The 27069-nt window shown below is 45.1% G+C and overlaps 1 protein-coding gene across 1 annotated transcript in view; it reads left to right on the forward strand.

Annotated features, from left to right (window-relative positions):
* wnt11 (wingless-type MMTV integration site family, member 11) overlaps window positions 1-26859 on the forward strand; it is a 92176-nt gene extending 65317 nt beyond the window's left edge. The window contains exon 6 of the mRNA XM_043692808.2: window positions 25494-26859. Within this exon, the coding sequence (XP_043548743.1) occupies window positions 25494-25668 (175 nt within the window). The 3' untranslated portion in view covers window positions 25669-26859. The remainder of the gene's footprint in view (window positions 1-25493) is intronic.
* Window positions 26860-27069: the final 210 nt, after the last annotated feature.

The following is a 27069-nucleotide window of genomic DNA, read 5'->3' on the forward strand; positions in this document are numbered from 1 at the left end:
CGACCTCAGCCCATTGGCCCATCTAGTCAAGATCCTGTTGTAATCTGAGGTAACCCTCTTCGCTGTCCACTACACCTCCAATTTGGTGTCATCTGCAAACTTACTAACTGTACCTTTTACGCTCACATCCAAATCATTTATGTAAATGACAAAAGTAGAGGACCCAGCACTGATCCTTGTGGCACTCCACTGGTCACAGGCCTCCAGTCTGAAAAGCAACCCTCCACCACCACCCCCTGTCTTCTACCTTTGAGCCAGTTCTGTATTCAAATGGCTCGTTCTCCCTGTATTCCATGAGATCTAACCTTGCTAACCAGTCTCCCATGGGGAACCTTGTCAAACGCCATATAGATCACATCTACTGCTCCACCCTCATCAATCCTCTTTGTTACTTCCTCAAAAATAATGAGGTCAGCCAGGGGGACATCATAGAATATGAGTTCCCTGACTGGGGCTGTTAATCTGGTCCAGTCAGAGAGCCCTGGCCGACAGGAGGGTCTGAGGCTCTGTTCTTTTACGAGAGCTGGCTCTGAGGGAGCTGGAACAGTGTCCAAGACTCTCCATGTGAGGGCCTACCTGCCCCTGTGGGGCTATTTCAAAATCCATTGAGGCCATCACCTCCTGCAGTTGACAATGGCCTGCAATGTTGGTTCAAACAGGAGAGGAATGAGCACTTACTATTCCAGCAGCAATGTATGCCGAAGGAGATGTGATAGTGCAGCTTTTGACTTGGTGGCCAAAGTTCCTAATATGGCCAAAATGACTTGAGTATCAAGTTCCAAATGGGTATAAGCAGGAGGGACTGACCTCTAACATCACCAGCTATATCTTCGGGTTGCGATATGTGTATCAAAGTCCATGACTTGACTAGCAGGGGTCTGTGAAACAGGTTAATGCTGAAAGTATAAGGTTCGATTCCCTCCCTGTTCCTTTTCCTTGCCTTCCTATTGTGGGGCTCCCAGCAGAGGTGTACATTCTCTGTACATTGAATTTGATCTCACGTTTGTGACAATGTCTCACCAGGGATCTGTTCAACTTGTTCAATGTTCGTTTAAAAAAACAAATAAAAAGGGTTGATAAATTTAGGGGTTCAACAGCATTTGGCTTGTGTTAATGGCAAGGTGATTTGCCGAGTGGTATTATTGTTAATCCAGAGAGTGGGAGAAAGTGAGGACTGCAGGTGCTGGAGAGTCAGAGTTGAGAAGTGTGGCGCTGGAAAAACGCAGCAGGTCAGGCAGCATCCGAGGAGCAGGAGAGTCAACGATTTGGGCATTCCTGATGAAGGGCTTATGCCCGCATCGTCAACTCTCCTGCCCCTCGAATGCTGCCTGACCTGCTGCGACTTTCCAGCGCCACATTTCTCAACGTTGTGAATCCAGGGAGGTCCAGGTTTTGATTTGGGTTCCAATCCTGTCAAGGTGCAATTTGAAAACAATTTTTAAAAAAATTTGCTATGATATTGTGAAATGATTAGCGGAGGAAAAGTCCCGTGTGATTCATTAATCCCCTTTATGGAAGGCAACTGCTACTCTGGCTTCATGTCACTCCAGTTTCAGTAATAAATTTAATTCTTAACTGCCCCCTGGGCAATTAGAGATGGACAATAAATAGCCCTCACAAATACCCATTTCACCATCCGATACCCTCCTCAAGTCCCTCAGCATCATAACATCCTCACTCTTCATAACCTCGTAAACTCTACACTCTGTTTATTTGATAACCCCTCACCATCCATGCCATTTTCCCAATGCTGACCTTTCTGCTAGTTATCCGATGTACCGGCCTGGTAACCATGTCATTTATTAGTCACTTGCCTTCTCCAATAACAGCACATTGGTGATCCCCAAAGACTGCAGCGATTCAAGAAGGCAGCTCACCATCGCCCTCTCCAGAGCTATTAGAGATGGGCGGGAAATGCTGGCCCAGCCTGTGGCACCTACATCCCATGAATGAATAAACAATTTGCAGAAATGAAACATAAATGACAAGGTATAATGTCTGAAGGAGTGACAGGCAGACCAGGCTGTGGGTGCAAGTCTATAGGATCATAAGGATCAGAAGCAGGCCATTCAGCCCATTGAGTCTGTTCTGCCATTCAATGAGATCATGGCTGACCTGATAATCCTCAAGTCAGCTTTACTACCCTTCCCCCCTAACCACCTTGATTCCTTGGCTAATTAAAAATCTGTCCATTTCAGCCTTAATGACCCAGCCTTGACAGGTTGTAAAGAATTCCACAGATTCACTATCCTCTGAGAGAAGAACTTCCTCCTCATCTCCGTCTTGAATGAGTGACCCCTGCAAGGGAAGCAGGCCTTCCATATCGCCCTGTTAAGTCCACTAAGAATCCTGTATGATTCAACAAGGTCACCAACAAGTTAAGACCCCATGTATTTAACAGGCCAGGCAGTATCCGAGGAGCAGGAGAATTGACGTTTCGGGCATAAGCCCTTCTTCAGGCTTATGCCCGAAATGTCGATTCTCCTGCTCCTCAGATGCTGCCTGGCCTGCTGTGTTTTTCCAGCACCACATTTTTCAACTCTGGTCTCCAGCATCTGGAGTCCTCACTTTCTCCCATGTACTTAACCTCAACTTCATGCAACGGTCTCACCATACCTGATAAAGCAGGCATAATCTTACTAGATCATAGAGCTGCTCTCATGAGAGACAGGTAACCTGCTGCTGGTTTAATCTGAGGGTTATCACACCTCAGGAGAGGAGAGAGGGAGAATCCTTCATGACAACCTCAGCCAGGGTAGGAATTGAGCCTGTGTTGTAACTGACTCTCTAATACTGAAGTAACTGCACAGGGGCTGGTATCCCGTCACCAAATCACCCTTTATTAAATGTGCACAGTACACTGGTTGTGACCAGCCAGCTCAGAGCCAGTCCCTTGAGGAGACTCTCTGAATTTCTTTGAATTTTTTTTTCTTTTTTTTATTTAACCCCCACACTACCACCTAAGTGCGGTAGTGTTTATTTTTTCCCCAGCACCCATGGTGTGTGTGTGCAGGTGTGAGACACAGTGCAAGACAATTTCTTTGTATTTTTTTTTACAACTCCAGGGTGTTGGTGTCTCCTGGTTATATTTTTTTTTATTCTCTTTTTTTTTAAAATTTAACCCCCACACTACCACCTAAGTGCGGTAGTGCTGATTTTTTCCCCAGCACCCATGGTGTGTGTGTGCAGGTGTGAGACACAGTGCAAGACAATTTCTTTGTATTTTTTTTTAACCCCCACACTACCACCTAAGTGCGGTAGTGCTTATTTTATCCCCAGCACTCATGGGGGGTGTGGGGGGGGGTGTGGGGGGGGGTGTGGGGGGGGGTGTGGGGGGGGGGGTGTGGGGGGGGGGGTGTGGGGGGGGGGGTGTGGGGGGGGGTGTGTGTGTGTGTGTGTGTGTGTGTGTGTGTGTGTGTGTGTGTGTGTGTGTGTGTGTGTGTGTGCAGGTGTGAGACACAGTGCAAGACAATTTCTTTGTATATCTGTCATCCAGGGCTTCCTGATTGGCCCAGGTTAACAACCCCAATCAAGGAACTCAATACGATCCACCTGGTTCCAATCACTGCTTAGTGAACACCCTCAGAACCGCTTCCAATACCACTATATCTTTCCTTCAATAAGTGGCCCCAAACTGTTTACAGTGTAGCTGCTGTGGTCTGATTAGTGCCTTGTATAGTTTACTGAAGTACGTCTTGGAGATGGTGGGTCAAATTGAGAAGAATGTTAGGCCTCTTAACATTTCTTCTGAAAAGTAGAATACACAATACAGAGAGCTTGTGCTGTGTGGTTACAAACCACGTTGTATCCATACACCAATGTCCTGAACAATGCAAGACAAGAATCTTTGACAAGGTGTGTCTGATCTCAGCAATACTCAAATATAAAATCATTGGCAACACAGCCAGTCTGAGAGTCAGCGCTTACTGATCTGAGGGTGAAAGTGAGGATTGCAGATGCTGAAGATCAGAGTTGAGTGTGTGGTGCTGGAAAAGCACAGAAGGTCAGGCAGCATCTGAGGAGCAGGAAAATCAACCTTTTGGGCAAAAGCCCTTCATCAAAGGCTTTTGCCCAAAACATCAATTTTCCTGCTTCTCGGATGCTGCCTGACCTGTTATGCTTTTCCAGCTCCACACTCTCGACTTACTGATCTGATTTGATTTGATTGTATTATTGTCACACGTACTGAAATACAGTGAAAAGTTTTGTTTGGCATTCATCTGCGTGCCAACGCATTGACTTCCAGTTACAGAAATTATTACCACATACGGACCACAGAGCTCCACACAGAACAAAACAGAGGCAATGTGGGTAACCAATAAATGCACAGGGAATTCCGAAGCAACTTCTTTATGAAGAGTCATAGGTTTAAAAAGCAAGGGAACAGACCCTTCGGTCCAACTTGTCTGCCTCATCTTGACATCCCAATTTGACCTAGTCCCATTTACCAGCACTTGGCCCATATCCCTCTAAACCCTTCCTATTCATATACCCATCCAGATGCTTTTTAAATGTTGTAATTGTACCAGCCTCCACCACTTCCTCTGGCAGCTCGTTCCATACACGCACTATCATCTGAGTGAAAAAGGTGTCTCTTAGGTGCCCTTTAAATCTTTCCCCTCTCATCTTAAACCTATGTCCTCTATTTTGGACTCCCCCACCCCGGGGAAAAGACCTTGTCTATTTACCCTATCCATGCCCCTCATGATTTTATAAACCTCTATAAAGTCACCCCTCAGCCTCTGACACCCCAGTCTATTCAATCTCTCCCTCTTGCTCAAACACCCCAACCCTGGCATCAAGCAACCCTTGTAAATCTTTTCTGCACTTTCAAGTTTAACAACATCCTTCCTATAAAAGGGTGACCAGAGTTGTACTCAATGTTCCAAAAATGTCCTTACCAATGTCCTGTCCCGCCGCAACACAATGTCCCAACTCTTACACTCAATGTTCTAACCAATGAAGGCAAGTATATCAAACACCTTCTTTGAGAGATGACAGTCTGTGAATCATGCTTCAACATTGACAGGGGTTAAGGTAAATAATTGAACTGCCACAACGTTTAAGGCAATGAGTTGAGTGCTGAAAATTGGGGTTAGTGCAGATGGGTTGGCACAGGCTCAGTGGTTCGAAGAGCCTCTTCTGTGCTGTTTGACTGGATGACTCTCTATAAGGATGAAATAAAAGAAATGCTAAATAAGCAACCGAGGGAGGAACAATCCAAGGGACTGGTGGATGGGGTGAGATGCTGAGGTGTGTGGAAGCTCAGGAGATGCCAATAAACCACACAGAGCCGGTTGGGCTGAATGGCCTCCTGCGTTCTGTAATTGAAGTAAATAGGTGTAGAGTGAAACCGAGAACTGGTTTGAGATAGAATAGTCTGCATTAACTGGCCCACTCTATACAGGCCATTAGCAACCTTTTGTCCCTGGGCAATAAGATCACAATGATACTGAATGCTGGTTAAATCACTCATTGTTAGTGATATTTTAATTAAAGCCTTTCATATGGGAAAGTAGTGATTAAAGAGACTTTTCTGTGCATTAGGGCATATCCTGTTCCTTTAGTTAAATAAGAAAAACCTAATGATGGAACTGAAACTCCCAGGGGAGAGGGTGTTTTCACTCACTCACAAACCAATTGCTTTTCTGTCTCCGATTGTGCTCTCTCTCAATCATACCCTCAGGTGTTATCACGGTCACCTCTGTGTTGGAGAGTTTACGGCTATTGTGGCACAGTGGTAATCTCTCCATCTCTAAACCAGAAGACCCAAGTACAACTCCTACCTATTCCAGAGGGGTGTCATAACCTCTTTGAGTAGGATGGTTGGAAATAATCATCAAGTCCCAGTCCAGTTTTCACGGGATGTGGGTCACTGACAAAGTCAGTATTTGCTGCCTATCCCTAATTGCCTTTGAATGGAGCAGTTTGCTTGGACATTGCAGAGACAAAATAAAACTGCAGATGCTGGAATCCAAAGCAGACAGCAAGGAGGCTGGAAGAACACAGCAGGCCAGGCAGCACCGGGAGGTGCAGAAGTCAGGTGCATAAGGGTTACACCTGAAATGTCAATTTCTGCACTTCCTGATGCTACCTGGCTTGCTGTGTTCTTCCAGCCTCCTGGACATTTCAGAGGGCAGTTATACAGTCATAGAGATGTACAGCACGGAAACAGACCCTTTGGTCCAACTCGTCCATGCCGACCAGATAGCCTTAATTAATCTAGTCCCATTTACCAGCATTTGGTCCATATCCCTCTAAACCCTTCCTATTCATACACCCATGCCTTTTAAATGTTGTAACCAAGAGTAAAAAATGTTGGTTAGATTGGGTAAGGAAGGCAAATTTCCTTCCCCAGAGAGGAGTGAAGGGGGGAGGGTCGTTGGACATTTTTAAGACAGAGATAGATTCTTAACAAACAAGAAAGTCAGATTGTATGGGAGCAGGTGGGGGCATGGGGGTGGGGGTGCTGGACTGTGGATTTGAAACCACAATCTGATCAGCTATGACGGAGCAGTTGAGACGGACTCAGTGATCTACTCCTTCCCCTAATTTATACGTTCCTACGGTTCATCTGTTAGATTTTTGATTTTCATTTTATCATCAAGTGTATTTTACCAGAAGAATACAGCGAAAAGCTTTGGTTTGTTGCCATGATACAGCGCCATTTTGAATAATTTAAGAATAATGAATTAGAAAGTAAGTCAACTCATTACCATGCCTGCCCTGTCTGTTAGTCCCCAATTAGTCCCCTGTCCTAATATCTCCCTTCAATGAAAACAGAAATTACTGGAGAAACTCAGCAGGCCTGGCAGCATCTGTGGAGGGAAAAACTGAGTTCACATTTTGAATCTGGCATGACTGTTCTTCAGAACTAAAGGGGGCGAGCCGGAGAGAGGGGGAGGAAGGGAATCTCTCTAATATCTCTCTTGCGTTGCTTGGCGTCAAAGTTTTAATCAATTTAGTTCAAGTTGCAGCTCAGTGCAGGTTATCACCACACACAACACTGCCCTCTGAATGCCCATTGTGGGTTACAATGACAGGAACAGCACAAGCAATGACTTGTTGTAATTGGCAGCTGCCAGTACATTAATGAATTATCACAGTCAGTCAATAGAGGCACGTGGTTCAATGAACTAAATCAGTTGTGTTCAATTAGTAAATGCAGAAAGATTGTGATGAAAATGGAAAGGCGAGAAGGTGGGTCTTGTTAATGGTCCATTGTTCTGTCATTAACGACTTTGAATCATGTTCCCTTATACTGTTGAAGGTTGTGATGCAGTGTTAGTATTTCTGCCTCTGAGGTAGGAAAACTGAGGTTCAAGTCCCACCAGCTCGAGAGAAATGTCACAACAGTTTGACTTTTAAAGCAAACATTAGATGGGCACTTGTAGTGTCCCTATCTCTGAGCCAGGAGGCCCCAGTTCAAGTCCCACCTGCTCTAGAGTTGTGTAATAACATCGCTGAACAGGTTATGTGAGATTCTAGAGTATGTAACCATGCATTTTAAATTTAGGTTGCCTATTGAGGAAGGAGCAGTTCTAGGTTCAGTGTAGTTGCTGGACTTCCTCTGAAGCAATCTCAGGGAAAATGAGTAAAGATAACATTCTACAGATGCTGGGAAACTGTAATGACCTGAAACGCAGCAGATCAAGTCGCATCCCTGGAGAAAGGGAAAAAAAAAATGTTTCAAGTTGAATTTGATTGGTGTTTGGATGGAAATGAGGTCCAAATTTAATGGGTTTTATACCATGGGACTGGGAGGTGGGGAAGTGTGGGGGAGGTAGACTGTCTGGGAGAGATTAAATCACAGAGATATCATAGAGCAAAAAGCAGAAGGAGTGTTAGCAAGAGTGGGATTAGTAAGAATGAAACTTGCAATTATGCAGCACCTTTCACAACCTCTGGACATCTTATAGTGCATTACCACCAAACAAGTTCTTTTGAAGTTTACCCAAAGTTAACACAGAGAATGCGGTGGGGTTGAGGGGCACCTGATTGGAGTGTGCAAAGCTCTGAGGGATGTCTGGAACTCACTGCCTCAAAGGGTGGCAGAGGGGAACCCACAAGACATTTTTAGATGAACACTTGAAATGCCATAGCTTGCAAGGCTATGAATCATAGAATCCCTGCTTTGGGAGAAAGTAAGGTAGAGTCAAGAGTTTTTCCAGCATGGAAAGAGGCTTTTTGGCCCATCAAGTCTGCACCAACTCTCCAAGCAGCATCCCACCCAGACCCCAACCAAGCTCGGCCAATCCATCTGCACAGCTTCAGACTATGGGAGGAAACCAGAGCATCTGGGGGACACAGGGAGGATGTGCACACAGACAGTCGCCCAATGTGGGTCCCTAGTGCTGTGATGCAGCAATGCTAACCACTGAGACACGATGCCACCCAAGTGCTAGACAGTGGGACGTGGATAGATGGACATTTGATGACTGTTGCTGATATGATGGGCCGAAGAGCCTCTTTTCATGCTGTAAAGGCTCTGACTCTATCTTGTAGTTGAAGGAACACAACAGTTAATCTCCATAGCATGATCCCACAAATGATAATGTGAAAATGGCAAGATAATCTGGCTTTCTGATGTTGGTTGAGGTATATATTAGCTGAGACACATCCCCTGTTCCTCTTTATCGTGGCAATTTCAGAATCTTTCATGTTTACCTGAGAGGGCCAATCTGGAACTGGGTTCAACATCCCATCTGAAGGATCGCTAGCACCTCCTCTAGCTCCCCCTCAGGGCCAGGAGGACCAGATCAGATTACGTACCCAGCTCTCCAGAGCGGGACTTGACCCTTACTCAGGGGCGAGAATACCAGCCTCTGGTGCACAATTCAACCCACAGGCCGCCCTATATTTCTTCAAGATCTGTTTGTCAAGCGTCTCAAAACCCATACATCACCCTCCCGTCATGCGGCAAGACGCCATTTGGAGTCTGCATGTCTCTTATCAGTAAGAGATCTGCACCAGAACAAAGATCGTGCTGATTTCAAAGCTAATCAGTTCCCAGAGAGAGGTCCCAAACCCTACAAGGGTCAAAGGACAATAGAAGTACCAATTAATGCCAAAGCACGTTCTGTGTGATCTGAGCTTTCTAGCTCAGATATGATTTGCCAATTTGTAAATATTCATTAATATCTATCATTCATCAATTCAACTGAGACAAAAAACACAATAGAAAATGCTTTTGCACACGCATATATTCAAGACAAAACTTAATTAAGATTTCAAAACCCATACTTCTGTTTTGAGAGATTAACATTTGGCAGCAGTTTGACCATTTTTCAATGATCGAGGTGAGGGAAGTTAGCAAATGGATGAACACAGTCTCTGGTCTGGCGATGCCTGTACAGAGAGATGAAAGGTACCACTGACCACTGACCTCCCCATCTCTCCACTGAGGTTCGCTGACCCGCTGAGTGTACTCAAGGAAAATATTCAAGGAAGTGATTGAAACATTTTTTAGGCATTAAAGGCATCAAGGAGAGTTGGGGAGAAAGCTGGAATATGGTGTCGAGGTATCGGATAAGTCGGGATTGTATTGAATGGTCAATGGGCTGAATGGCCTACTCCTGCTCCTAGTTTCTATGTACTGCCTTTTCCTTCATCCTCTTGCCTTACAGACAATATGCCACTAATTCCATGGTGCTTTGGATGTTGACTTGCCTGGTTGCTTGGGGAGACGGTGGGGAGGCCTACCGGATTGGCAATCTAGACTTGCTGAAGACTTGCATTTCTGTGTCAATTTGCTTGCTGTGATTTGGATCCTTTAACAGGCGCATTTAAATATTCACCCAATAACGATGGAGAAAAGAAGCCCGTAGGATTTAGAGGCAGCCTGGCAATGTGGGCGTCACCCGCAGGGCTGGCAGTCATGGCCACCCCCAACTGTCTTGAGAAGATAATGGCCTCCTCCTAATATTGACCCTTTTGGAGTGACTGAATGATTTGCAAAACCACTCCGGAGGGAAGCTGGGAGAATTGTGTTGGTATGGGACTGGAGTCACACGTAGAGAAATACAGCATGAAAACAGACCCTTTGGTCCAATTAATCCACACCAACCATGTTCCCAAACTAAACTAGTCCCACCTGCGTGCACTTGGCCCATAACCTTCCAACCTTTCGATACATGTACCTACCCTAATGTCTTCCAAACAAAGTCAAAAATCACACAACACCAGGATATAGCCATTCCTTCATCAGGTGGTTATGGAATATAGGATCATAAGACACAGATCTTATACTCCACAACCACCTGATGAAGGAGCAGCGCTCCAAAAGCTAGTGCTTCCAAATAAACCTGTTGGACCATAACATGGTGTTGTGTGATTTGTAACTTTGTACACCTCACTCCAACACTGGCACCTCCAAATCATGTCTTTTAACCATTGTGACTGTACGACATCAGAAAATGAACTCCCTCTGGCATTTCATTCCATACACGAATCATTCTGCGTGTAAAAAGTTTGCACCTTTTTCAATTTTCCTCCTCTCACCTTAAAAATATGTCCCCCAGTTTCGAATTGCCCCATCATAGGGAAAAGATCTTTGGTGTTCACCTTATCTGTGCACCTCATGATTTTATAAATCTCTATAAGATCACCTCTCAACCTCCAATGCTCCAGTGAAAAAAGTCCCAACCTATCCAGCACGTCCTTAAAACTCAGAACCTCCCATTCCCAGCAAAATCCTCATAAATCCTTTCTGAACCCTTTCCAATTTAATAAGATCCTTCCTATAGCAGGGTGGCCAGAACTGGACACAATGCTCTAAAAGTGGCCTCACCAATGTCCTGTACAACCTCAACGTAGGCCCAACTAGGTGTGGACGGTGGGGTTTCCTTCCTTAAGGATGTTGGCAAACCAGTTTGGCTTATTTTGTGACAACCTGACTGCTTCATTAAAAGCTAAGTACTATGGAAATGTGAAATAAAATCAGAGAATGCTGAAGAAACTCAGCAGGTGTGGCAGCATCTTAGACTGTAGTGGTTCGAGACAGCAGCTCACCACCACCTTCTGAAGGACAACTAGGGATGGGCGATAAATGCTGTGTCCTGCCAGCGACACCCACATCCCACAAATAATTTAAAGGAAAAGAGAGACAAGCAGAGTTATTGCTCTAAGTTATAGACACATAGAGGTCCACAGCACAGAAAAGAAGGTCATTCAGCCCATTGAGTCTATGCTAATCAACATTCTAATCCTTGTCTGATATGACCTGCCAAGTCACAGGTAGATGGAGTAGTGCAGAAGCTATTTGGTATGCTTGTCTTCATTGGCCAATGCATTGAGTATAGGAGTGGGAGGTCATGTTGCGGCCACTTTTAGAACACTGTGTTCAGTTCTGCTATAGGAAAGATGTTGTGAAACTTGAAAGAGTTCAGAAAAGATTTACAAGGATGTTGCCAGAGTTGGAGGGTTTGAGCTATAGGGAGAGGTTGAATAGGCTGGGGCTGATTTCCCTGGAGCGTCAGAGACTAAGGGGTGACCGAATAGAGGTTTATAAAATCATGAGGGGCATGAAAGGATGAATAGTCAAGGTCTTTTTCCCATGGGTGGGGAGTCCAAAACTAGAGGGCATAGGTTTACGGTGAGAGGGGAAAGATATAAAAGGGACCTAAGGGCCAATGCAGAGGGTGGTGTGTGTATGGAATGAGCTGCCAGAGGAAGTGGTGGGGGCTGGTACAATTACAATTTAAAAGGAATCTGGATGGGTATCTGAATAGGAAGGGTTTAGAGGGATATGGGACAAGTGCTGGCAAATGGGAATTATTTTAGGATATCTCGTTGCCACGGACAGGTTGGACCGAAGGATCTGTTTCTGTGTTTCTTCAGGACAGTGATATCAGATTTGAAACATTAACTCTGTTTATCTCTCTCCACTGACTCTTTCACTGTTGCTTTTATCAATGCCTACCTTTTTAAGTGCCAGGTTTTTCAAATTCTCAAAGCACCATTCTGAGGATGGAACTCATGTTCCCTGGATTATTTATGCAGACCTCTATCAAATAGGCATCAAACCAGATTACCTCCCAACTTTCTCAGAAAGGGAAATAGTTTTCACAATGAGGTAGAATTTGACTCCTTGAAATTCTTGGAAAGGGAGCAAGTAGAGAGTGTGTTGATTGAGAATCTGATCCACTGGAATTTTAATCAAAGGTAATACATTTGGTCTGTTTTAGACCATGAGAATGTGGGAAAAGGTCCATTTTCTTTGACATTCTAGATTTACGTTCGACTTGTGCTTCTGTGACAGGTCATTTTTGTGAACCCAGTACATTAGATTCTCTTTAATCTGCCAGATTATTTGCAACAATTGAAGGTCCGTCAAAATAACTTGCATGCACAGAATTATGCAGTGAAAAAAAAATTTGCATTTGTATAGTGCCATTAATGACTGCCAGTCCTCTCAAGGCACTTTACAGTAAGTATTGTCACTGTTGGAATATTGGAATCACAACAGCCAGCTATGTGCACAGAAAGCTCCCACTATTACCAATGTGATAATGAATGGATGATCTGTTTTGTGTGACACTGAGTAGGGGATAAGTATTGGCCAGGACACCATTACTGTCTTGGGATGTCTTTCCTCCAGAGCTCAGACAATCCCTCAGGAAAGGGATATCCTGAGGAAAGACAGGAGTGTTGTAACCTCCCTCGGTGTTCTAATGGATTGTCAGCTTTGATTTGAGCTTTTTTCCTTTCATCCATTGGCATATTGCTAGCAAATCCAACATCTGTTGCCCATTCCTAGTTCTCTGTAACTTGAGTAGTTTGCCCAGACATTTCAGAGGGCAGTTAGGCATTAACAGTGCTGTGGGTCTAGAGTCACATGGCAACCAGACCGGGTAAGGATGGTATGTTTCTTTCCCTAAAGGACATCAGTGTTGCAGCTGTACAGGACATCAGTGAGGACACTTTTGGAATACTGCATTAAATTTTTGCCTCCCTGCTGTAGGAAAGATGTTGTGAAACTTGAAAAGGTTCAGAAAAGATTTACAAGGCTGTTGAGGTTTTGAGCTATAGGGAGAGGCTGAATAGGCTGGGGCTATTCTCCCTGGAGTGTCAGAGGCTGAGAGGTGCCCTTGCAGAGATTTATAAAATAATGAGGGACAGGAATAGGGTGAATACCCAAGGTGCTTCCCCCAGGAAAGGAGCGCCCAGAACTAGAGGGCATAGGTTTAAGGTGAGAGGTGTAAGATTTAAAAAGGACTAAGGGGCAACTTTTTCACCGAGAGGGTGGTGCGTGTATGGAATGAGCTACCAGAGGAAATGGTGGAGTCTGGTACAACATTTAAAAGGCATCTGGATGGGTATATGAATAGGAAGGGTTTAGAGGGATATGGGCCAAATGCTGGTAAATGGGACTAAATTAGGTTTGGATACCTGACCGGCATGGACGAGTTATAGGGAGAGGCTGAATAGGCTGGGACCTGAAGGGTCTGTTTCCATTCTGTACATTTCTATGACACTATGACTCTATAGTGGACTGAATTGCCTCCTTAAGACCATAAGACCATAAGAAATAATGATCAGAGTAGGTTGTCCAGCCCCTCCGACCTGCAATCAATTGATCCTGGTGAATCTGACATTCCTCATATTCAGTTTCCTGAACTTTCCCCGTGTTCTTCGATTCCCAACTGGTCAAGAATTTGTTCCTATGTTTTATCATCAAACACAGAAGGTGATGGTGGAGGGTTGCTTTTCAGGCTAGAGGCATGTGACCAGTGGAGAGCCACAAGGATCGGTGCTGGGTCTATTACTTTTCGTCAATTATATAAATGATTTGGATGTGAACATAGGAGGTACGGTTAGTAAGTTTGCAGACAACACCAAAATTGGAGGTGTAGTGGACAGCGAAGAAGATTACAACGAGATCTTGATCAAATGGACCAATGGGCTGAGGAGTAGCAGATGCAGTTTAATTTAGATAAATGCGACATTTTGGGACAGCAAATCTTAGCAGGATTATACACTTAATGGTAAGGTCCTGGGGAGTGTTGCTGAACAAAGAGATCTTGGAGTGCAGGTTCATAGCTCCTTGAAAGTAGAGTCGCAGGATAGTGAAGAAGGTGTTTGGTATGCTTTCTTTTATTGGTCAGAGCATTGAGTATAGGAGTTGGGAGGTCATGTTGTGGCTGTACAGGACATTGGTTAGGCCACTTTTGGAATATTACATGCAATTCTGTTCTCCTTCCTATTGGAAAGATGTTATGAAACTTGAAAGGGTTCAGAAAAGATCTACAAGGATGTTGCCAGGTTTGGAAGATTTGAGCTGTAGGGAAAGGCTGAATAGGCTGGGGCTGTTTTCCCTACAGTGTCGAAGGCTGAGGGGTGATCTTATAGAGGTTTATAAAATCATGAGGGGCATAGATAGGATAAATATCTATGTATTTTCCCTGGGGTTGGGGAGTCCAGGACTAGAGGGCATAGGTTTAGGGTGAGAGGGGAAAGATATAAAATAGACCTAAGGGGCAACCTTTTCACACAGAGGATGGTACATGTATGGAATGAGCTGCCAGAGGATGTGGTGGAGGCTGGTACAATTGGAACATTTAAAAGGCATTTGGATGGGTATATGAATAGGAAGGAGTTAGAGGGATATGGGCCAAGTGCTGGCAGGTGGGACTAGATTGGGTTAGGATATCTGATCAGCATGGATGGGTTGGACCAAAGGGTCTGTTTCCGTGTTGTACATCTCTATGACTCTATGTGGCACCTACTGCCGGCTGGTTTAGTAGCTCTCAAATCATTTTGGTTGAAGGGCAACATTTCAAACAGTTAAGTAACCACAGATGTCCCTCTGAATTACAGTGCTCAAAATACCTCTATCTACCTCACCAAAACAGCTCATTAGCACGATTCCGTCCGTGGGAGTTTACCATGGGCAGACATCCTGCTGTGTTTCCTACACTGCTCCAGTGACTACAATTCAAAGGCACTTCATTAACAGCCAAGCACCTTGAACAAACTTGTATCCTGGCTCATTTTCCTTTTACTGTAAAGTATTTAAAAACCTCTGATCTATGGAGTTTAATTTAGATAAATCTGCAGTTTGGAAAGGCAAATCAGAGCAGGACTTCTGCACTTAGTGGTAAGGACCTGGGGATTGTTGCTGAACACAGAGACCTTGGAGTGCAGGTTCATAGCTCCTTGAAAGTGGAGTCGCACGTAGATAGGATAATGAAGAAGGCGTTTGGTATGCTTTCCTTTATTTGTCAGAGTATTGAGTATAGGAGTTGGGAGGTCATGTTGCAACTGTACAGGACATTGGTTAGGCCACTGTTGGAAGATTGCGTGCAATTCTGGTCTCCTTCTTATCAGAAGGATATTGTGAAATTTCAAAGGGTTCAGAAATGATTTGCAAAGTTGTTGCCAGGGTTGGAGGATTTGAGCTACAGGGAGAGGCTGAATAGGCTGGTGCTGTTTTCCCTGCAGCGGTGGAGGCCGAGGGTGACCTTATAGAAGTTAATAAATCATGAGGGGCATGGATAGAGTGAATCGACAAGGTTTTTTCTCTGGGGTTGGGGAGTCCAGAATTAGAGGGCATAGGTTTAGGGTGAGAGGGGAAAGATTTAAAGAGACCTAAGGGCCAACTTTTTCACACAGAAGGTGGAGCGTGCATGGAATGAGCTGCCAGACAAAGTGGTAGAGGCTGGTACAATTACAGCATTTAAAATACATCTGGATGGGTATATGAATAGAAAGGGTTTAGAGGGATATGGACTAAGTGCTGGCAAATGGGGCTAGATTAGGTTGGGATATCTGGTCGGCATGGATGAGTTGGACCAATGTGTCTGTTTCTGTGCTGTATATCTCTATGACACAATGACTCTATTGGACCAGGATGAATTAAACTTCAGCCTCAGTCAGGAGGAAGTAACAGAGCTGGGAAACCCAGGAGGTCTGGCAGCTTCTGGGAGAGAGAAATAGAATTATTGCTTCATGTCCAATACAAGTCCTCTTCAGAACAATACTGGGCTCAAATCACTAGCTTTTTTTAAACTCATATGTGGGATGTGGGTGTTTCTGTCTGGGCCCAGCATTTATTGCCTGTCCCTAGTTGCCTCTTGAGAAATGTGTGGTGAGCTGTTTTCTTGTACTGCTGCAGTCCATGTGCTATGGGTAGACCCATAATACCCTTAGGGAGGGAATTCCAGGATTGTGACCCAGTGACAGTGAAGGAACGGCGCCATATTTCCGAGTCAGGATGGTGAGTGGTTCAGAGGGGAACATGAGGGGGTGGTGTTCCCATGTATCTGCTGCCCTTGTCCTTCTAGATGGAGTGGACATGGGTTTGGAAGGTGCTGTCTGAGGATCTTTGGTGACTTTCTGCAGAGCAGCTTGTAGCGAGTACACACTGCTGCTCCTGAGCTCCGCTGATGGGGGGAGTGGTGCCAACCAAAACTGTGTCACTTTCCTTCGATGTTGCCAGGCTGTTGGGTTTCTGTAGCATTTCTGTTTTTATTTCAGATTCCAACTATTAGAAGTATTTGCTTTTATTTTACATTTTTAAAAAACTTATAGCAGTTGTGAATATTCAGAAATGGTGGTGGTAACAAAGCCTTCGAATATTTTTAAGGTAAGGGTAGACCTAGCTAATGTTCTTCAATGGCAGCTTGTGCAATTTGGATACAATAACAAAAGGTTTGGAAATTAGAGTCTAGTGATAACTATGAAACCATTGCCGATGGAAAAATCCATCTGGCTCACTGATGCCCTTTAAGGAAGGAAACTGCTATCCTTACCTGGTTTGGCCTACATGTGATTCCAGACTCATGGCAATGTAGTGACCTCTTGACTGCCCTTCTGAGCAATTAGAGCTAACCTAGCCAGCAAAACCCACATCCCATGAATGAATTTTAAAAGAAAATAGATTCTGGGTACTGCAGGGGATGGAGGTTTATCGGGGGGAGATGGGAATGTGTCATCAGATCAGGCGTGATCTTATTGAATGGTTGATTGGCTCAAGGGGCTGAGAGCCTACTCCTAATTCATTATCATACATCCCAATGGTGTAGATAGAGGCCATTCAGCTGATCAAGCCTGCACCAAATAGTTTCCTACCCAGTTCCAACCCCTGCCCTATCCCTGTAACCCTCCCTTGGCTAACCACCTAGCCTGCACATCCCTGGACACCATGAGGCAACCTAGCATGGCCAATCCACACGAACCTGCACATCGTTGGACTGTAGGAGGATACCCACGCAGACAAGGGGAGAATGTTTAAACGCAGAGAGTCACCCGAGGGTGGGCCCTTGTGCTATGAGGTCGCTGTGCTGCCATATATTGGAATGGCTTGGTGTGTCTGTCTGGCGATCTTCCTGCCACTCTTAGCCCTCCCCGCCTCCCGCCTCCCAGTTCACAATCATCATTTCTCCAGCTGTCATTCAATGGCAGACGGCACGACTGTTTCTCGGGATCCTTGGGAACTCTGACGGATCCTTTTGGGAGCGGGCATCTTCAGATCCAACTTGGATAAACACCGGATTAACACGGCAAGAGCAGTATGGGAGCACCAGCAGCTCCAGTTTCCCTCCATCCTGACCTTGAAACTATCCCATTCAGGGTCACTGGTTCAAACCCCTGGAACATCCTTCCCCTGTAGTACTGTGAGTTTGCATTTGTTCAAGGGAAGGCAGGATTTTAAATATGTTAAATATGTAGAATGAGAGACAAAATGAGTTTGCCAAGGCATTTTACCATCAATGAAGCATCCACAGCACACGGACTGTCAGAAGGCAGCTCAGTCCCACCCTCACTCCATGGGAATATTTGATGGCCAAGGGAATGAAAGATTATCAGGAATATGTAGGAATGTCAAGTTCAAGCTAAACTCGGAGCAGCCACAATCTTTTTTCTGGATTTATTCATGGGACATGGGTATCACTGGCTGGACCAGCGTTTATTTCCCGTCCCTAGCTGCCCCTTGAGAAGGTGGGGGTGAGCTGCCGTCTTGAACTGTAGTCCATGTGCTGTAGGGTAGATCCTTCGTGAGGGAATTCCAGGATTTTGACCTAGTGGCAGTGAAGGAACGGTGATATATTTCCAAGCCAGGATGATGAGTGACTCAGAGGGGAGCTTGCAAGAGGTGGTGTTCCCATGGATCAGCTGAACAGCAGAGCAGGGTAGAAGGGCTGAGTGGCCATTCTTGGTCCTTGCTCATGTGACATCACATGAATGAGCCAGCTGTATTGTGGCTTCACCGAGTGCAGAGTCACGGGGAGTGGGCCTAATATTCTCCTTCAAAGCCCTGCAAGGTTTGAGAAGTGGTCACTCTGCAATAATTAATGTCCAAACCAAACTGGAAACGGTTCATAGGTAACTCCAGGGTGGTGCCCTAGCACTCAGAAGCTGCCTGGAGGATTTACAGATGATGATTTGGGAAATATAGGCTCTTCCTGTCCCTTGCTTCCCAAGGGTGCATTAAGCGAGTAAGATCAAGCACGCTGTTCACTTCGATATACATGAAAGGTTAACGTAGCTTTGTCCCTGCCCCCTCCCCACATTGACCAGGCTGACCTATTGAGTCAGAGCAGCTGTTCCAACTCTAGGAATTTTATAGGAATACAAAAAGAGTTAAGAGCTGGAGCAACCTTGGTCGCCTATTGGTTATGGGTGAATTCCAACATATGCTTCAATGACACATGACACTTTGTTCTGAAAGTTTTATTGAATTCAGCAACATTTATTCATTTGATCTGGCTATTTCACAGAACACTAGAAGATTTTACATTGCTCCCCGTGAATTGAAATGCTCAGGTTGTACAACATGACATGAACAGAAATAAACTCTTTGTAATGCTTCGTAGAATTAGAATCAGAGTCGTAGAGGTGTACAGCATGGAAACAGACCGTTGGGTCCAATGCTGGCCAGATATCCTAAATTAATCTAACCCCTTTCAACCCATATCCCTCTAAACCCTTCCTATTCATATACCTGTCCAGATGCCTTTAAATGTTGTAATTGTAGCAGCCTCCACCACTTCCTTGTTCTATATACACACCACTCTCTGCGTGAAAAGGTTGCCCCTTAGGTTCCTTTTAAATCTTTCCCCTCTCACCCTTAAACCTATGCCCTCTAGTTTTGGAATCCCAACTGCATCAGAACTTAAAATGTCAGAGCATAGGTGGCTATGGACTGACTGCAGGCAAATGGGACCAGTGTAGCGTGGTGTTTGTTGGTCAGCATGGATATGGTGGGCCGAAGGGCCTGTTTCTATATTGCATTACTCTTTAAGGGCTTTTTAAAAAATCAATGCATAACTCTATTAATAGGATTAAATCATCAGGACAAGTAACACCGGGGCTCAGTGGTTAGCACTGCTGCCTCACAGCGACAGGGACCCGGGTTCGATTCTAGCCACAGGCAACTGACTGTGTGGAGTTTGCACATTCTCCCCGTGTCTGCGTGGGTTTCCTCTGAGTGCTCCGGTTTACTCCCACAGTCCAAAGATGTGCAGGACTTTGTATTGGCCATCCGAAATTGTCCGTTGTCTCCAGGGAGGTACAGGCTGGGTGGGTTAGCCATGGTTAAAAGCTCCATGTGAAGTGATGGGATTGGGGTGGATCTTCAGCAGATCATAGAGTCATAGAGTCATGGAGATGTACAGCATGGAAACAGACCCGTTTGGTCCAACCTGTCCATGCCAACCAGATATCCCAACCCAATCTAGTCCCACCTGCCAGAGCCCGGCCCATATTCCTCCAAACCTTTCCTATTCATATACCCAATGCCTCTTAAATGTTGCAATTGTACCAGCCTCCACCACTTCCTCTGGCAGCTCATTCCATAAACTTACCACCCTCTGTGTGAAAACGTTGCCCCTTAGGTCTCTTTTATATCTTTCCCTTCTCACCCTAAACCTATGCCCTCTAGTTCTGGACTCCCCAACCCCAGGGAAAATGCTTTGTCTATTTATCCTATCCATGCCCCTCATAATTTTGTAAACCTCTATAAGGTCACCCCTCAGCCTCCGACACTCCAGGGAAAACAGCCCCAGCATGTTCAGCCTCTTCCTGTAGCTCAGATCCTCCAACCCTGGCAACATCCTTGTAAATCTTTTCTGAACACTTTCAAGTTTCACAACATCTTTCCGATAGGAAGGAGACCAGAATTGCACACAATATTCCAACAGTGGTCTAACCAATGTCCTGTATAGCCGCAACATGACCTCCCAACTCCTATACTCAATACTCTGACCAATAAAGGAAAGCATACCAAACGCCTTCTGCACTATCCTATCTACCTGCGACTCCACTTTCAAGGAGCTATGAACCTGCACTCCAAGGTCTCTTTGTTCAGTAACACTCCCTAGGACCTTACCACTAAGTGTATAAGTCCTGCTAAGATTTGCTTTCCCAAAATGCAGCACCTCGCATTTATCTGAATTTAACCCCATCTGCCACTTCTCAGCCCATTGGCCTATCTGGTCCAGATCCTGTTGTAATCTGAAGTAACCCTCTTCACTGTCCACTACATCTCCAATTTGGTGTCACCTGCAAACTTACTAACTGTACCTCTTATGCTCGCATCCAAATCATTTATGTAAATGACAAAAAGTAGAGGACCCAGCACCGATCCTTGTGGCACTCCACTGATCACAGGCCTCCAGCCTGAAAAACAACCCTCCACCACCACCCTCTGTCTTCTACCTTTGAGCCAGTTCTGTATCCAAATGGCTAGTTCTCCCTGTATTCCATGAGATCTAACCTTGCTAACCAGTCTCCCATGGGGAACCTTGTTGAACATCTTACTGAAGTCCATATAAATCACATCTACTGCTCTGCCCTCATCAATCTTCTTTGTTTCTTCTTCAAAAAACTCAATCAAGTTTGTGAGACATGATTTCCCACGCACAAAGCCATGTTGACTATCCCTAATCAGTCCTTGCCTTTCCAAATACATGTACATCCTGTCCCTCAGGATTCCCTGCAACAACTTGCCCACCACTGAGGTCAGGCTCACCGGTCTATAGTTCCCTGGCTTGTCTTTACCGCCCTTCTTAAACAGTGGCACCACGTTTGCCAACCTCCAGTCTTCTGGCACCTCACCTGTGACTATCGATGATACAAATATCTCAGCAAGAGGCCCAGCAATCACTTCTCTGGCTTCCCACAGAGTTCTCGGGTACACCTGATCAGGTCCTTGGGATTTATCCACCTTTTACTGTTTCAAGACATCCAGCACTTCCTCTTCTGTAATCTGGACATTTTGCAAGATGTCACCGTCTCTCTCCCTACAGTCTATATCTTCCATATCCTTTTCCACAGTAAATACTGATGCAAAATATTCATTTAGTATCTCCCCCATTTTCTGTGGCTCTACACAAAGGCCGCCTTGCTGATCTTTGAGGGGCCCTATTCTCTCCCTAGTTACCCTTATGTCCTTAATATATTTATAAAAACCCTTTCGATTCTCCTTAATTCTATTTGCCAAAGCTATCTCATGTCCCCTTTTTGCCCTCCTGATTTCCCTCTTAAGTATACTCCTACTTCCTTTATACTCTTCTGAGGATTCACTCAATGTATCCTGTCTATACCTTACATATGCTTCCTTCTTTTTCTTAACCAAACCCTCAATTTCTTTAGTCATCCAGCATTCCTTATACCTATCAGCCTTCCCTTTCACCCTGACAGGAATATACTTTCTCTGGATTCTCGTTATCTCATTTCTGAAGGCTTCCCATTTTCCAGCCGTCCCTTTACCTGCAAACATCTGCCTCCAATCAGCTTTTGAAAGTTCTTGCCTAATACCGTCAAAATTTGCCTTTCTCCAATTTAGAACTTCAACTTTTAGATCTGGTCTATCCTTTTCCATCACTATTTAAAAACGAATAGAATTATGGTCGCTGGCCCCAAAGTGCTCCCCCACTGACACCTCAGTCACCTGCCCTGCCTTATTTCCCAAGAGTAGGTCAAGTTTTGTACCTTCTCTAGTAGGTACATCCACATACTGAATCAGAAAATTGTCTTGTACGCACTTAAGTGCAGACTGAATGGATCAAGTGGCCTCTTTCTGTCACTGTAGAGATTCTAGGCTTAAATCTGGCTTGAATTATCTAAAGGTATATAGGATTAAGGGGTAGGTTGATTGACGTAGTTAAAATAAGACCCTAAGACATAGGAGCAGAAATTAGGCCATTCAGCCCATCAAGTCTGCTCCACCATCCCATCATGGCTGATAAGTTTCTCAACCTGATTCTCCCACTTTCTCCCTGTAACCTTGATCCTCTTTGATACTCAAGAACCTATCTCTGTCTTAAATATGCTCAATGACCTGGCCTCCACAGCCTTCTGTACCAGTGAATTCCATAGATTCCCCACTCTCTGGCTGAAGACATTTCTCCTTATCTCCATTCTGAAAGGTCTTACCTAAGGCTGGACCTTCGGGTCCTAGTCTCTCTGCCAATGGTAACATCTTTCTAACATCTACTCTGTCCAGGCCTCTCAGTATTCTATAAGTTTCAACTAGATCCCCCCCTCATCCTTGTAAACTCCATCGAGTATAGGCCCAGAGTTCTGAAACATTCCTCATATGTTATGCTCTTCATTCTTGGGACCATTCTCATGAACCTTCTCCTAACCCCATCCTTCCTGAGATACGGGGCTCAAAACTGTGCATAATACTCCGAATGTGATTTGACCAGAGCTTACAGAGCCTCAGAAGTATATCCCTGCTTTTATGTTCAATCCTCTCAAAATAAATAACAATATTGCATTTGCCTTCCTCACTACAGACTCAACCTGCAAGTTTACTCTGAGAGAATCCTAGACTAGATCTCCCAAGTCTCTTTGCACTTCGGACTTCTGAATTTTCTCTCCATTTAGAAAATAGTCCATGCCTCTATTGTTCCTACCAAAATGCAAGACCTCATACTTTTCCATGTTGTACTCCAACTTCTTTGCCCACTTTCCTAACCTGTCCAAATCCTTCTGCAGTCTCCCCACCTCCTCAACGCTACCTGTCCCTCCACCTATCTTTGTATCATCTGCTAGCTCAGCTAGAATGCCCCCGGTTCCTTCATCTAGATCATTAATGTATAAAGTGAAAAGCTGTGATCCCAACACTGAGCCTTGCGAACACCACTTATCACTGGCTGCCATCCTGAGAAGGTTCCTTTTATCCCCAGTCTTTGCTTTCTGCCAGACAGCCAAGCTTCTATTCATGCTGGCACCTTGTCTCTGACACCATGGGCCCTTATCTTATCCAGTAGCTTCATGTGCAGCACCTTGTGAAAGGTTTTCTTGAAGTCCAGGTAGGTAGAACATAGAACAGTACAGCACAGAACAGGCCCTTCGTTCTTTGACATTTTGTCAACCTTTTATCTTACTCTAAGATCAAACTAACCGACATACCCTTCATTTTACCATCATCTACATCATGTTAATGTTCACAAGTTTTGAGAAGATCCTGTTAATGTCCCATAGCAACCTACAACAGCCCACCACATTATACACCACTCCACCAATCTTCATGTCATCAGCAAACTCACTAACCCATCCTTCCACTTCCTCATCCAAGTCATTTAAAAAAATCACAAAGAGCAGAGGCCCCAGAATAGATCGCTACAGAACACCACCGAGCTCCAGGCTGAATACTTTCCATCTACCACCACCGTCTGTCTTCTATGGGCTAGCCAATTCTGTATCCAGACAGTCACATTTTCCTGTATCCCATGTCTCCTTACATTCTGAATAAAACTACCATCCATTGGCTCTCCTTGGTCTAACCTGCTTGTTACTTCCTCAAAGAATTCTAGCAGATTTGTCAGGCATGACTTCCCCTTGATGAAACCATGCTGAATTTTCCCATACACTTGCAAGAATTCAGAAATCTCATCCTTCACAATAAACCCCAACATCCTACCTGCGACCGAGGTTAAGCTAATCGACTTGGCATTTTCCGTCTTTTGCCTGACTTCCTTTTTAAACGGGGGGGGGTGTTACGTTAGTGATTTTCTAGTACAAACAAGTAGGCCATTGAGTCTGCTCCACTGCTCAGTGAGATCATGGCTGATCTGATAACCTTCAACTCCAGTATCCTGTCTTTTCCCCAGAGGGATTTAGGGATAGTCATTTAGGGATACATGTTGAAAGCACTTTTAATAATGCAGATAATATCCTTTGTTATTAGGGTAATCAAATGCAAGAACAATGAGATGATGTTGAAACAAATTACTGATTTTGGCCTCAGCTGGAATGTTGTTTCATAGAATTACATTTCATAGAATCCCCATAGTGTGGAAACAGGCCCTTCGGCCCAGAAAATCCACATCGACCCTCCGAAGAGTATCCCACCCAAACCCAATCCCCATTACTCTACATTTACCCCTGACTAATGCACCTAACCTACACATCCCTAAACACTATGGGCAATTTAGCATGGCCAATTCACCTAACCTGCACATCTTTGGATTGTGAGAGGAAACCGGAGCAACCGGAGGAAACCTTGGGAGAATGTGTAAATTCTGGGCAATGTACTTTGGAAAGGATGGGGAAGCATTAGAGAAGCTGCAAAAACAATTCAAAATGCTGTTCTTGGGCCTACTCTGTCTGGTCTTATTGGAATCGTATAGGTTTCTATGAGATCTCCCCTTGTTCTGCTAAATCCTTGTGAACATAATGACAAGACTTCTAATCCAGAGATCCAAGCTATTGATTTTGGGGATGGGTTCAATCTCCACCGCAGCAGCTAGAACATTTCAAATAAGTTAATTAAATAAATTCTGAATGAAAATCTGGCACAGTGACCCAGACACTTCCAGTTTGTTGGAAAATACCATCTGGTTCCCTGCGCTCTGAGAAAGGGTCACTGGACCCGAAACATCGACTCTGATTTCTCATCACAGTTGCTGCCACACCTGCTGAGCTTTTTCAGCGACTTCTGTTTGGGTTTCTGGTTCACTAAATCTGGTTCACTGATCCAAAGAAGTGTCATTGAGAATCCGAAACATTTAACTTTGTTTCCCTCCATAGTTGTTACCGAACCTGCCGATTTTCTCCAGAATTCTCTGCGCTTGTATCTGGTTCACTAGCATCTGTTTGGGAACATAATTTGTCAATCTTGACCTATCTGGCATGCTTGTGACTGCGGACCCAAAATGACGTTGACTCTTGACTTTTTCCAATTCTTTCATGGGATGTAGGCATTGCTGGCCATCATTGGCTCTATACTTCACAGGGTAGTTGAGAATCAAGCACATTCCAAAGGTATGGAGTCACGTATAGGCCAGACCGGGCGAAGGGTGGCAGGTTGGTCTGGCTGACCAACTCAGTTATATTCAAGGTGGCGGCTCACCACCACTTCACTGTGAGGAATTGAGTAATAAGTGCGGGCCGGGCCAATGTGGGTTGGACTGAATTTATTGTTGGAAAAATATGCAATGGTGGGGGTGCTGATGAGCATGACCTTTATTCATTTGAAATCTCTGCTCCTTCCTTTCCTTTCTGTCCACGCCCCTTCCCTCCCCCCCCTCCCCCTTTTCCAGGCAGTGCAACAAAACATCCAATGGCAGTGACAGCTGTACCCTGATGTGCTGTGGACGGGGCTACAACCCTTACATGGAGAAGGTGGTGGAGCGTTGTCACTGCAAGTACCACTGGTGCTGCTACGTGACGTGCAAAAGGTGTGAGAGGATAGTGGAGAGATACGTCTGCAAGTGACCCCTTTGCCCCTTCTAACCCCCCCCCCCCCCCCCTCACCCAACCCCTCAACCCTCGCTGCGATTGCCAACCCTCCACTAAGCAAAGCCCCCATCCTGAATGCTCTTTCGGAAAGATCTGCAGGGACACTGGATGCAATAAATCGACGAGGCACTCCTTGAATGTGTCAGCTTCCTGGGTTCCACCTTTCACCTGGCTCTCTGCCAATGCTCTGCAGACGTTACTTGTGGCGAACATGCTGGTTAACATTCTTTCGCAAAGCCCAGACCTGCTTCTCTCTGGGCCTGAAGGAGGAGGAGAGGAAGGAAAATGTCAGCAAAGGGAAACCGTTGTTGGGGGCATTGACGATTGTTTGATCTTCCACTGTACTAGCCCCACTCCCCACTTCACCCTACCTCCTGGCCCAAGGGGAACCCCCTCCCAATCACTCCAGCACCTGTTCTCTCTTCCCCCACCCTTCCACCTCCCCCCCCACTGCCCCACCCCATGATGATAAATGTGGTTAGTGGGCGGGTGGGGAGGGAGCGTGAATGTGACCACCTCGAGGAACTGCTACAGCTCGGCCCAGAGTTGGATTTCACCTTGACGCTGGAGAGAGCAGAAAAGTTCCCATCGACAGCGGTGGGTGCGGGATGTTGGCTGGTGAAGGAGCAAATCGAGGACAACATTCCCTGGAAGCAGAGGGAAATCCGGCCTGCGGGCAGAGGTGAAGCCGGCAGAATCGGGATGGGGGTGTGGGAAGGGGGAATAGACAGAATGGTACATGCCAAGGAACAGGCCACACAAGACGGAGCTTCAAATCAGGAGTGGGAATATCTGGGAGAACCCAGATAGCTCAAACAGTTTCCAGAGCGCCTCTGTCCTTTCAGTTGTAGGGATCCGGGCATCTCCAGGTACAGGAATCATAATTTTTCATTGGAATCAGATACTTGCCAAACTCCCAAACAGTTGCAATGGCAAACAGGAATTTCACAGCTCTCTGGCAGTGACTGTACATATGTAATCTGTAAATAGATTTTCTACTACTGGCTACAAGATAATTTTTTTTAAATCTTGAAAAAAAATAATATTTATAAGACTTTAGAATTCTAAGTTTTTTTGTGGAGACTTAAATATAAAGGTTTTTGTGAAAACAATGTCCTTTTTTTTCTCTTTAAAACACTTCTAAATAAAATACATTTTTAAAATGTCCAGTCTATTCTTCATCTTGATACTCATTCGTGAAATGTCTTTCACATTTATTGATTACCAGGTCATCCTGACCTCCCCGGCCATCCCCATCCCTCTAGACATCTTTCCACAATTGGTCTGGAGTCTCATAGGAACAGAAAAATGGGAGTAGGAGTAGGCCGTTCGGCCCTTCGAGCCTGCTCCGCCGTTCAGTATGATCGATCATGACTG

Source organism: Chiloscyllium plagiosum, unplaced genomic scaffold, assembly GCF_037043375.1.
Source record: "Chiloscyllium plagiosum isolate Xiang-an unplaced genomic scaffold, Cpla_swu_hap1 HiC_scaffold_6, whole genome shotgun sequence".
Taxonomy (NCBI): Eukaryota; Metazoa; Chordata; class Chondrichthyes; order Orectolobiformes; family Hemiscylliidae; genus Chiloscyllium; species Chiloscyllium plagiosum.